General features: G+C 40.9%; 1 protein-coding gene across 9 annotated transcripts in view; it reads right to left on the bottom strand.

The window, feature by feature from the left end:
- The window catches only part of dgkh (diacylglycerol kinase, eta), a 49671-nt gene that overhangs the window by 22023 nt on the left and 14050 nt on the right, over positions 1-13598 (bottom strand). For 6 of the 9 annotated variants that reach the window (XR_014532690.1, XR_014532691.1, XM_083536504.1 and 3 more), the window contains 4 exons: positions 12548-12658; positions 10125-10205; positions 2578-2682; positions 1527-1659 (listed from right to left, as the gene is read on the bottom strand). Coding sequence is in view for 7 of the 9 variants with exons in the window: in XM_083536504.1 (XP_083392630.1) it covers positions 1527-1659; positions 2578-2682; positions 10125-10205; positions 12548-12658 (430 nt within the window). In the remaining 2 variants the exon portion in view is untranslated. Of the gene's footprint in view, positions 1-1526; positions 1660-2577; positions 2683-7369; positions 7903-10124; positions 10206-12547; positions 12659-13598 lie in introns of those variants that run through there. The other 3 variants (XM_083536507.1, XM_083536509.1, XM_083536508.1) reach the window with 3 other exon arrangements.

The following is a 13598-nucleotide window of genomic DNA, read 5'->3' as shown; positions in this document are numbered from 1 at the left end:
CTTCAGGATCATAAAAGTTTGATCTGATTTGCTGTCTGTACATTTAAATGCACACTTTTAATTATGTACATGTGCATTTTTCTGTGAAAAAAAGAAACAAAGATTCGTACACCACCACACTATAAGCTTTTGGGAGTGAGATATAATTGTAGTACCTGGCAAATGGACTGGCAAAGGTCAGGGGTTAGTTATTTGCCATGTCTCCCAATGCCTCTTTTATGTGGTTCTTACTGTAGTTAGGCTTAGTGACAAAACATCCCAAAGCCTCTAACAAATAGCAGTCTGACTTTTTAGGAAAACATTTTTTGGGGATATTATAGAAAAATACTTCTCCAACTGCGCATAAAAAAATCACCCAAACCACCATGACTTAGTAAAACCACCAGAACCCGCAATGAACGGCAAGTTTCTTCCAACAACTCTAGTTTGTGATTCTGTTAACCAGAAAAAGATAAACAAAAATATGATAATCTGCTCATTGTAAAGTAAGGAGACTAAAATAGCTCTGACTGCTCTCTTTACACATTTTTATTTATCTTTATTCAAAGAAAAAAATTCTAAATGTGCCTTAATTATCACCTCGTGGCCCAATAATGAAACATGAAAATGAAAATTTCAGATCGATTAATTCTGATCATTTAGCAAAGCAACTTTATGAATTTTCTCAAATGGTGTATAAAAGGCACCATAAAAGTATAACATTTCTCTTAAAGAGGTCTGTTTCTTGCACAAACACTGAGATAGTGATGGAAAATAGTTCACAACGCTGAATTCAACAGCCGTGGAAACCTTGTAAATTCCCCGTAATAACCAGTCTGCACATTCGTGTGCTTCGGAAATGGGATTAAAGTTTAATGTTTAACTATCTATAAAGCAAAAATCGAATTGTTTCAGCAATAACTCTGCAGAGGACGAGGGAAAATAAAACTCCAGCTCTGAAATGAAATCAAGCTGATTATCGGTCACAAGGTGTTCACAAAAGTGACAAGCTATTTTTACTTCCTGTTTTTTTTGTGAGATCCAGTGACGTGCAGAGGTGTTTAATGAGCACCATCTGCATGTCTCCGAGCCTAATTAGCACTATCTTTCCACATGATTTCAGGCCATTAACATGCATGAGACTTGAAAGAATATTTTTAGTATTTTAACCTTGCAGGACCTTATGCTTATCATGTATCAAGGTCATGCATACTGTATGACCATGATCTCTCCTTCTCATACACACACACACACACACACACACACACACAGAGCGAGAAAACAGTGTTAATGATTATCCTCTTTACGCTGGAAGAGCTCTGCATGCTCATACTTGCTGTGGAAAATCATTTGTGGATATGCAACTGCAGATACACACTGATACAAAAAAAAGAAAAGCTCACATTTCTCAGGAGGGATATGGAGCACAAAATACGCAGATGGAAAGAATAAAAAAACATGGCATCTGTGATTAAGGAGAGATGCAGAGCTGTGAGAGATTGAAGCAGATAAAGAGGAAAATGAAGGCAGACTAAGTGGGCACCTACCTTCACAGGAGAGGCCATGAGAAGTGACCCCTGAGAGGCTGTCGCGGCAGACGTTGCAGAAGGTGGGGCGAGCGTGGGAGCAGGCATACCAGTTGTGCATCCCTGAGAAATGTTCCACATTAAACTGTGCCGTCTAGCAAAAGAAAAAAGTTGGAAACAAATTGGCACACCGGTGGTCCGAGTAAGTAAATACACTTCACTTTTTATTCTGGTTAAGCGCAAATGCAAGCAGCATGCTGGCACACACGCACACGCACACGGACACCCACACACAGCACCCCTTAGAAGCTCCTGTACACAGCACAGTTCCATACACATGCTCTACGCACGTTTCACTTGTGTGCCAGTGGTGCTGCTAGAATTTTACACTGATGGAGCAAGTTTTTTTTTTCCACAGTATTTATTTAAGGTCACTGCTGATTTTTGACGTGAGAAAGGATGAAGGAACGGATTGTGCCCCACTTGGCAGATGTGTGGGTGCTGAAAGAAGAACATGGGCTCAGGGTGTGGTATTGCAGAGAATTAGGGCTTATGTAATCTCCCCCTCCCACTTATTTCAAAGCAACATTAAAACTTAATATGACGACTACACGCCATGATCTGTCAACAGGCGGCAAATTTACATCATTCCAATTCAAATTAGACACAATTGTTCATCAGGGTACACTTTTTTTTACTTTATACTGAATCAAATCTTTTCAGGAGTAACGGAAAAGGAGAAAATCTAAGGGAACAGAATGAAAAACAGGCAGCAGAATCACCAGGACTTTGGTATATTCCATGCACTCTTCCACAGGAGAGTAGTGTTTTTTTTTTTTTTTTTTGCCAGGTTCAATAAGCTCGAAAATCTAAATTTTTGTAAAACTGTATATGGAAACTGACCCTCAGCCAGGCAAAACAAATATCACACAGTGCATGCACAGCATCACATATTACACCACAGAAAGATAGCTTTGTGTGAGTCCGAGTTCAAGACTCCGGTGAGGTCGGAGACAAATCGGATAGATGTCAAAATCCGCAACGTATAGGCGCTAGGAGATGAGTGCCTTACCTCGTAATGCTCTCTAGACTGAACCGATTTCAAAGAGCTGATCCAGTCCTCCATCTCTTTTCTGTTCTCTGCACAGAGGATGAGCCTTCGAAACGGAGTAATTACCTGCAAGAAGAGAGAGAGAGAAAGCGAGAGAGAGAAAGAGAGCGAGAGAGAGAGAGAGAGAGAGAGAGAGAGAGAGAGAGAGAGAGAGAGAGAAAGAGAGGGGAGAGATGCAGGGAGATAAATGTCTCCTGTCTATCCGCCTGGCTGCCTGTCTCAGCTCAGAGTAAAGCAGAGTATGAGTCTCCGCTTCTTGAAGATGAGAGTCGAAATGACCCCCTACCTCCCCGCCGTCCTCCCCTCCCTTGCTCTCGTCTCCTGCTCCACTAGCCCAGCATGAGCGAGATCCAGGCTGACAGGCAGAGCGCCTCAGAAAATGCTAAAAGCCTGTTTCGTAACAGAGGTAGGCGCCGCAGGAGCAGACATGCCCCGTGCTTGTATCTATTATATGCTTGGGTGCGTGCTTGTATCTATTAATATTATAATAATCTACAGTACTTTTTCACTACTACAGAGCAGAGTAGCAAAGGAAAAGTTGTGAGTGTGTCTTAGGATCTGTGTGAAAGAAACTGGGAGGAGGTGAAGAAGGAGGAGGAGGAGGAGAAAGAGGAGGTGCTGTTTTTAAGTTTTGCCCACAACACCTCTGTCAATATAAGGCGAGCTTCTAGAACGCATCATTCTGCAAGCCAAACACGCTTGTGTCTAGAGCTAATTAACACGTAAGCTGCACATGCAGGATTATTCTTAGAACACTGACTACAATCAAATGGAGCTGGAATAAAAATGGAGGTCTTTGGACTAAGTTTACCACGAGCAATGTTCTATCGACTATTTAGAGACAGGAAGATTTTGAAAACAGCAACAAGGATCTCATCTGAATAAAAAAAAAAAAAAAAACTTGTATGAACGCATTACACAACAATAAGAGGTTCACTTCGTTAAAAAGCACAATATGAAGGTTTCTGAGGCACACTGCTAAAATAAATCGCCTGAAGAAGTTATGCAGTTTCCATACTCACGCAAAAAAAAAATACTGCATGACGCAATAAACAAATTCTGTCTTGAAAAGAACATTTCTCATCTCCGTGACAGATTTGTCTGTGGCTCTTGAGCTGGATTGCACCGAAGTTTTGAAGGAGGCAGAGGGGAAATGAAACAATCCGAACTCTACAGAAGTAAAGCTGATGGCAGGCGAGAACAGCACAAAGAAGAAGAGGAAGATGTGTCAGATTTAGAGAGATGCAAAGACAGAAAGTCTATAAAAGAACGTGTAAGACAGTTTCCAGATTACATGAGAGTCAGGACAAAACCAGCTTGTTATGCATTACTCTTTCGAGCAATTCTGGTGAGGCTAAAACTTATTTTACTGCTCGGGCAAGGTGCAAGAGGGGGAAGAGAGGTGAGAAGGAAACTGAAAAGCCCAGGGGAACACGGGACTTTCCCGAGAAGTGTTCTGTGAGGGAACAACACCTCCTGCATTTTTTTAACAGAATAAATGAAGCTATGAAATAAAAAAATTATCCTAAAGTAGTATAAAACCAAAGTTTGTGTTATGAAAGATTGTGTTTCAGAAATTAGCTGAAATTCCAATTTCAACCTGCCCACAAATCATATTTTAGACTTCTGTTGAAATCTTCATCCTAAAACCTTTTGTTCTTCTGTTAATAGATCCTAGTAAAGGCGAAATAACCCTGTTTATCCTCTCCTCTTGACATTTGATGGATTGTTACAAACAGTTTTCTGACTTACTGACCTCACCGTGTAAAACCAATCTAGCAGACTATGACGCCTTTTACTCCAGTTCCATGTCTTGTCATTCTAAGTCGCAGAACCATAGGAACATTGTTATAAACAGTCCATCGGTAAGTGGGAGATTTTTCTTTGGCGGATGTCCAGTGCGCTTTTGACCGGCTCTTTGATGGGCTGCTAGCGAGACATCGGAATGTGAAAAGCCTCCTTCGTAAATGCAAACCAGGGCAAGTGTGAAGCATGTCTGGGATCGGGTTCTCTTAACTGCCTTGTAAATGACAAGAAGTCTATAACATGCTGGTATCAACAGTGGGAGAGCGGAGATGCAAAGGTGCAGTTGAACGCCAGGCGTGTGGAGGAGGTTAGTGGAAGCCCACACACCTAATGTTTATTTATATACTCTCCATAGATACTGCAATCCTCCACAACACCGCCTGCAGCCAGAGCTACTGTATACTGCAGCTCTGAGAAACAGTTTAACGAAACTTTCATTAAAGACATATAATACTTTAACGTGCTTATTTGATTCCCCCCCCCCCCAAAAGGATTTAAAGGTTTCTCCCTCCATTACTGAAAAAGTCATTGCATACTCTATTGCTAAAACATTCCTATCAATTTCCAGCCCTGCCCGATGGAGCTGTCACATTAGACATTCATCTCCCCATTACACAAACACACTCAAATCCCCGAACATCAAACCACAGCCATCCGACTTCCTCTAAAAGTCTCTTTAAAAGCTCCTGTCTGAGACTAATGTTGCCATAGCAGCATTACGGCAACATCAATACCGCATTAAACGATACCAGATTGAAGGCCTTGTCACAATCGTGACATTTTGGCTAACAGTTCATTTCCATACACGATTGTGATTGTAATTTTGTTTTCTTTCTAATTATATTATGCCATTTTTGTCATACTTATAAAATCTCAACGGATTTCTGTTCAGTGCATTCTAGACTGCAAAAATAATAACTCAAATGTATATAAAAACCTACTACTGAAATACACAGACAGGTTACTGGACGATGTGCATCAAAGTGCAGGAAATATCCAGAACATGAACAGTATAAGTGTAATTCCACTCCATGTGCTGTCTTTCTGCCTCCAGTTTCTATCAATGGTCTCTACTTATTTTATATCAACACATTTTTGCCTTGACACTCAAATTTGCCGGACTCAAATAGATATCTAGGGCTAGAACAAGATTCTGTAAAGTGGCTCTTTCATCACTTTTTTGTGCTTTACAAGTACAAACCGAATGTAATCACATTTAAGCTGAACATCAATTCTAATATCATGTATTTACGTGGATGTAAAGCACCAACTCTCTTTCTCTCTTACAGAATATGAAGGATTACCACAAGGGGGTGCTATTAAGAGTAAAACCGAGGTTTGTTTGTGTGAATGACCACATTCAAAGCATAGAGGGTGCTAAGTAACAATGGTGCTTTCTCATATCAGCAGCAAAATCTTCTAAATATGATTACAGTGACTGGCCACTTCTGGTCCGATTCAATTTGAGATGTAATCATCACAGTCTGAAAGATTTGTCTGTTTCAGTTACTTGGCTACATGATTTGTTTATAAGAAAAAGAGACGCAGATTCCATTAGCAATGAATGGTAAAATAAAAATGCACGTTTGCCCCCCGACAATATGGGAACTATAACTGTAAACTACAAACCTTACAAATTTCCATCTCTAATGAATGATTTTACTAATGAAACCCAATTTCATTTGGAAAATCAAAGAAATGTAGATTTAAGAGCTCGGTGCTAAAATATCTCAAGTCTTAACACTTAAAGTTGAATAAAGTGTAATATCGTATTTTATATCACTGTACTAATATATGTAAGTTTTGTATGTTCAGAAGTTTCTTGTCAACACATTGCTCTATTGAATGTCTTAAAAGAGCTTGTGAACTTATATTGCTTAAAAAAAAAGGGTAAAAAAGATCACAAACAGTGCAAAGTGCTCACAGTATAATATACAGATGAGTTATTTGACATGTCGTGATCATCTAAGCTGTAATTATAACATATGTATAAAGTAAATCTCCGTCATCTTTGCATAATACACAGCCACAATACGTGACCCGGTGCCTGCATTTGTTTACATACAGACTGCTACAGTATTTCCTCTGGGCAAAATGAATTCTTCTCTGAACAGCCAGTCATGTTAGCATAGTTTCCCTCAAGCTTATCTTACCAAGCCTTGCAAATGTCATGAATTGCTGAATTACTGAAAGCATGACGGTGTGCAGCGCTAATAGAGTTTGCTTCCATAACATTCAGAGAAAGAAAAAGAACATTATAATAATTATTGTGTCATAATGTTCTGCTGTACAGCTGAGTGCTAATGGACCACCTCTGCAACCCACAGTGGGACTATTGCTGTGGATTTAAAAGGCTAAAGACAAATTGTGACTGAGCCCAAGTTATTTGCCCCCAAATGGGCACTCGCTTTTTGTACACATTACAGATTGCAGCAACCTTTAAAACTGTAAAATATATCTCTCAATACAAATTGTGTTATTGCTCTGTATTTTGAGAACACTGGCTGCAAATGTAAGCAACAGATCAATTTCCTTGCAATCAGCTAAAAGCTGTAAGTAGCGCCACACGAGCTTAAATTGAATAATGGAATCCTGTTTCTTGTCAGAATCGGGGCCAAAAAAGCGCTCACTGGAATGTGATTTAAGGTGCAACACTCTGTTCTTAATCTTCATTTCAGAAACAACCCCCTCCCGAAAGCATGCGCACACACATTTACACACAAAAAAAACACACAAACTCTGTGTTAAGGATAAAAAGCAGACAGAGGTCATCCATTCATTCTAAAGGCATTTTTCCATTCTGAAGAATATTATTAACACTTGTCTGTTGAAAAAGCTATATACAATGTTCACACTGTCATGGTCCCGCAGCGCTGTTCCCTGATTCCTTACATGTGTGTGTGTGTGTGTGTATGTGTGTGTGTAAATCTCAGGGCGATGCACTCACCAGCAGCCTTCTCCCGACTGCAGCGCTGTGTCCTCTGAGGATGTCTGAGCTCCTGTACCCTGTACATGTGTGTGTGCATGCGTGTAATATTCAGACGGGCAATGCCCGATGTCCCCATGCCTTATTCTCACTATCCCTTCTAGACTCCCTAAAAATTTGCTCTAGCGTCCTCTAGGAACTGAACACATGCAGGGAAAGGAAGAAAAAAAAAAATCTGAGGATATTGCAGACCACCCTTAGTGAGCATCTTAAAGAGACAACAGCCGCTTTAGCATCCAGTCAGACGCATGCTCTGAAGAGGCAAAGCTTAAAGCTGTACTGAAACATGCGTTCAAGTAGCAGCATATACATTTATGTTTACTTGTTTGTCTATTCACCTTCCACCATTCCTTCACCTCTTCCTCTCTCCATCCCCTATGATTTCTGCTTGTATCTTTCACTTAGTCTTGCTCCAACCCTCCACTCAGGGAGGCGTTCGCTCGATGACGACACTCTGAGGATTTCCTTTTGTTCCTTAGATAGATCCCAGCTCCAGTATGCTAGCCTGATCCCTCTCTGTCCCTCCCTCTGTAGCACATGCCGAGCTGAGCTATTTTTAGAAACTGGGGGGGAGAGCCTAGCTACAATAAAGAAGGGCCTGCAGTAAAAATTCTCCTCAAAGAAGCACGACTGAATGTGAATGCCCAAGATCATCTTTCATCAAGAGAGCAGTAAAACAAAAAAAAAAACATTTAGCTGGAAGAGCAATTAAGAGCCACTGTAGCTCCATGCTATAAAAATAAAATGGCTATTTGTCCTGAGGGAAATGAGTTTCGATTATTAAAGAGGAAACCTTGTAAAAGCTACACAACACTGAAATACCGTTTGTGTTTTTACACCTTTGTGGCTCTTTAAGGAAAAACATGCCTCCAAACCGTAATGGCTTGAGTTGGATTAAATGATTATTATTACTAACAACAAAATGTCATAGGACAACACAAGAAATTCGAGAAGAAGGTTTTTTTTTTTTTCCTAAAATAAGACTTCACGAGCCCCAGAACATGTGCTACACACCCACACACAAACATACTCATGCTAACCCAAGGCACTGCTAAACAATATGTCATCAGCCAAGTGATCCAAAACATGCTCACTAACAGAACTGCTACTATGAATAAACCCTTAATTCTGCTCTGAGCTTTCTTAATCTTTCTCCATGGCTTTTTATAGCCATGCCCGAATAGCAGGGCAATTTTTAGAAGGCCACGGCATATACTAGTTGCTACGCCAAAGGTTTGATCGTAGCTACCTTCGTTAGCTTGTTTGCACTCACACACCCTAAAACTCACTGACACATTTGTGCATGAGAAAGCACACTAATAAATATGAGGGAAAACGGGGCTGTCTGACAACAAGTTTTTAAGAGGATGTTTTGGGAGAGAACTAAAACTATATGTGATAACTAGCTGGCTAACATCAGCTAGCTTTCTCTGTTAGCTGTGTGCTGTGTTTGGTTTGGCAGATTGAGTATAGCAATGGCATAATATCAACAATCAGGTTGAAAAATCTGAGTTTAGCTCACAGACAAGAGTAGACAGATAATGCTAGCTAGCTGAAGGTAGGAGGATTTGTTCTTTTATCTACGGTAGCAACTCACATCAAGCAACATTAAAACAAACAAAAAAAATTCTGTTTTGGTCTCATTGTCAGATTTAAAAAAAGGAGTTAATTTTGTCTTGAGAGTGTGTGTGTGTGTGTGTGTGTGTGTGTGTGTGTGTGTGTGTGTGTGTGTGTGTGTGTGTGTGTGTGTGTGTATATATACATATACACACACACACACACACACACACACACACACACACACACACACACACACACACACACAACATTACCGACACCAGCCACCTTGCAGCCATTCGTTACATGGCCAAAGTATGTGGACACATTGCCATCACACCCACATTAGGTATAATTTTGCCACAAGATTTCAATCACACAGTTGTCAAGAATGTGTGTATATGCTGTTGTATTTATTCTTTTAGATTTACCCTTTACTGAAGCTAAGGGCACAAACACACATAAAGACATGATTTTCTAAGGAAAGAGAGCATGAGTACAAGAGAGGCCTGCACAAAGCCCTGACCTCAACCCCACTGAATACCTTTGAGATGAACTGGAATGTGAACTGCATGTCAAGCCTTCTTGGCCGACATTAGTGTCTGACCCCACTTAACGCTCTTGTAGCTGAATCAGTAAAACCCAACAACCACACTCCGATATGGAGTGGAAAGGCTTTCCTGAATCATGGACGTTATTATAAATAGGCGGAATTACATTTATAATGGGATGTTTCCCAGCACATATGGAAGTGATTGGTCAGGTGTCCACACATTTGGCTGGTTGTTTGGTACTGGGCAGGGGGTGAGCAGCGAAAAAAGGCAACATTCTATTGACCGTATTTTTGTGATGTGACCGCTGTGTGAATTTATATCGCATGCCCTCATATGCATATGGTTCCTTATAATAAAATAAAAAAAATTAAAAAGACCAGTAATCACAAATGAAGCACAAAGGATTCTCGCAATTTTTAGACTCTATGTGGCTAAAGGATGCCTCTAATAACAGTTATTAAATCAGTATTTAATACAGTACTAAGGGCACTAAGTTTTGTGTGTGTGTGTATATATATATATATATATATGCATGCTGAATCACTGACGTGTACAGTGTACATGCCCCTGCACTGTTGATGTAATCCACTGAAACAGCTGCTTACCGTGAAACTGTTGTTGACATTCTTTGTGCTTGATTCTGCAACACTGGCATCTGAGAGGTCCACCTCGTCGAAGATAAGGGACTGTAGAGAACAGCACAGAGAAATCGTAAACACACTGTATTACCGCTTTGCGACTGCTTATTTTATCAGTTTAAAAAGTAAAGTCTAGCTTAATAGGTGAATCAACCTGGATTCACTGAAAACTGTAGCTCGTCACTGTTAATGCAGTCCTTATACTTCTTAAAGTGCTTTATTCGCATCCTCTTCATGGATATGTATGTTCGTGATTTAGGAGCATGAGTTCATACATGGTAGTCTTCCTAACAGCGGTGGAGGCTTGAAGCGCGAAAGGAAAGCAATGAACAGAACGGGCATGAGACATGTGGGCATTCACACAACCTTCAGTGCTTCCTTGTGCTCCATAATGCTTTAGAGCAGCTCCAAAATCTCCATGAGATGGCAAAGAACTCCCTTTAACATTGAACCAAAGGCTTGCGATTAAGGCCAGATCACTTTACAGTACTTAATCTATATTCAAGTGCTGATTGGCAGATATCTGACTAAGTGATGACTGTGTACTTGGGAAGTGTAAGCGCTGTGTCATCCTGTTTATGATATGATCTGCAGTCTTGGCTTGCATCTATTAGGGAGAATGCTGGCTCAATGTTGGCTGGCTGGACTTAGTCTGCTATATCTGTTGGAGAGCAGGGTGTCATGCCAACACAAACAGAGGCCCCCAGATGCTTAGCCACTTCATTTGTGCCTGTGAGGTCACTGCTAGGACTCTCCTCTCTTTCACATACACAATAATAGCTCCTTCTACATTTAATCAGAACATTTACGTAAAGGACGTTTTTTTTCTTTTGGAATTGCAAGAGATTCTTAGAAATTGAGGTCTTGAAAAGCCTTTTCTTTCATTTGCAGAAAACAAGACAGTGTTTGAATGCCATCCTTAACCTTTGGGTCAAAGCAGAACGAGGATATTTCCGTATGACATACGGAATGACATACATGGTGGAGACAGCGAGGACACACTGAATGGCTGACTGTCTTTAGCCTCTTCGTGTTGGGGCGTCACACAGAGCGGGTGCAGATTCGAGATAAGTTTAAACAGTCTCTCCGTTCAGACAAAAAAACAGTGACACACAAGGCCCAAATCTCCACAACATTTTTCCTTTATCGCTTATGTAGACATGAAGACAGCGATGATATGACGTTCTCAACCATTGCACAGCTCATATCCCATATCAGGCACAATGGGGGAGAACAGGCATCTTAATGATGCCAGAGTATACGAGCCAGCAAAATGAATGTAGCAAATGGCAATCAGTTATCTCAGCTATAACGAGGAGAGCGAGAGAGACGGGTATCCAGTGCCAGAAAGGTGGCTCCTGCTGCAGCTGCTGCTAACCCGAATCGCCACCAAACCTTCCTCCGATCCACTGGCACCCAGAGCGGGAGGCGGGCGGCGAGCGCCGGACCAGCAGACGGACAGAACCCTCCAACACACGCGGCTACGTGAGACCCGGTACTGCCATCGGGCCAGCACGCCACCCGTCTGCCACAGGGCAATTACACACACGCACACACATACACACATATACACCATGGCATTAAGAGCAGTGGGGGTATAATGTATTAATCTACCAGTTCCAAGTGCCTAAAATCTTTGTCTAATCTTACATCACTTTCTACTTCCCCTAATCCAAAGTCTACATTAGAGATGGCTCAGCTGTGAGAAAAGAATAGGGGCTAGTGCGCCTTCTAGTCTGTGTTTCACTTTTTCACTGGAAAGGATGGTATGGCATAGAAATGATTACTAAACCAAAATCCCACACTCTCCTCAACATGTTTGAGAACCTGTGGCCTTTTCCTAAGTGTAGATGGATTCTCTAGAGGTCGCTGGCTAGTAATATAATTTCACATTAGGTTAGTGAAAGCGCTAGTGAAATGTAATAGCGTGTAGGTCTGTAAACATCACTGTGCTGCACTGCACATCTTCACATCCTAAAGAGAGTAAAAAAAGCTGATGTGAATATGTATTTGAGCATCCAGAATATGGCAGTCTTGACTTCTGCATTCATCATTACCAAAAATTGATAATGCATAGAAAAAGATATGCAGCAGATTGAAATATGTAATAACAAATAAATGTATTTTTCAATCATGCTGCTGGACAGATAAATGTGATCACAACTTTTGAGTGACAGTCTGCACTAGCTCCAACTTTGTGTACCCTTGCAGGACATTTGTTTGAATCCCGTGCAATATATTTCAGGTCGCAGCAGAATGTGAGATTTGTTACACATGCAATGCCGTACCACACTAACTGGTGGAAAAGTGCCAACAACACCAAATATATGTCAGGTATGAGCCAGCTAAATGTGATGTACCGGCATCATAAATGTGCTCAATAACCTCACCTTGGCATCCTTGGCATAGTAAAGCGTCCGGCCACGGAGTTTGAAGTATCTTTTTTTCCAGCGCTGGAAAGAACTGGTCTGTTTTAGGAGCAGGCCTTCCTTCACACTTGTCTACAAAGAGAAAGTAAAACAGGATGAGGACATTCATCTATCCCCAGAATCCAAAGGCACATTATGACAAAGTGGTAAACAAAAAAGATCTGTGAGGAGATGGAATCATTGGGTTTGTGAGAACTCTTTATGTCTTTTTTTTACATTACTATGTAAATGCTTCGAAATGTCAGCACTTTACAGTTTTTCATTTAATGAAATGTGTCATATGTTGTGGTTTACCCTGCTTAAAGTGAGGCTCTTACTCATGTTTCGTGTGGCCATGCCCACACTAACCGGAAGCACTTTGCTTATCAAATTTCTTAGTTTTGTTACTCAAATGCTGCTCTGGAGAAACACAAGCTTTCTTCAATTCAACCAGATCCCTTTCAAACAGTGCTTCGAATTAGAAACAGTGCTCAGCCAATTGTTTCAAAGCCTATTAATCTCTGTGCACTACATATCAAATTATGGTCTCTATAGGAAAATCTGAAACTGTTAAATGATGCAGGATTTAAAAGTGAAGGCATGTCAAGTGCGTTCCAACTACTATTTTATGCTTGAGAGCGAAGAGACAAGGAGAACGGCACACAATAAAAAAAGCTCATTACTCAAAGCAATGCTTGAGTGAGACGAACAGTTCTACACACATACTGTCAAACACAGAGGACCTCAGAGTTCAGTTTACAAAATTACACTGCTATAGAGTTGAAGGCAGCAGATCCTTGTTGAGCATAACCATGCATATATGTACAAGCCCTGGTGTTGCATGGATGGGTTATGTGTGTGTGTGTGTGTGTGTGTGTGTGTGTGTGTGTGTGTGTTTGTGTGTGTGTGTGTGTGTGTGTGTGTGTGTATGTTTAGGGATGACCCCTGGGTCACAGTGTCAGCCAGTCGCCTTTAGTAGGGCTGTACTGTCATTTCACATTATCCCATTCCCAACCAACAATAAACAAGAACC

Source organism: Silurus aristotelis (genome assembly GCF_946808225.1).
Source record: "Silurus aristotelis genome assembly, chromosome: 3".
Lineage (NCBI taxonomy): Eukaryota > Metazoa > Chordata > Actinopteri > Siluriformes > Siluridae > Silurus > Silurus aristotelis.
This window is presented reverse-complemented; position numbering and strand designations above follow the sequence as displayed.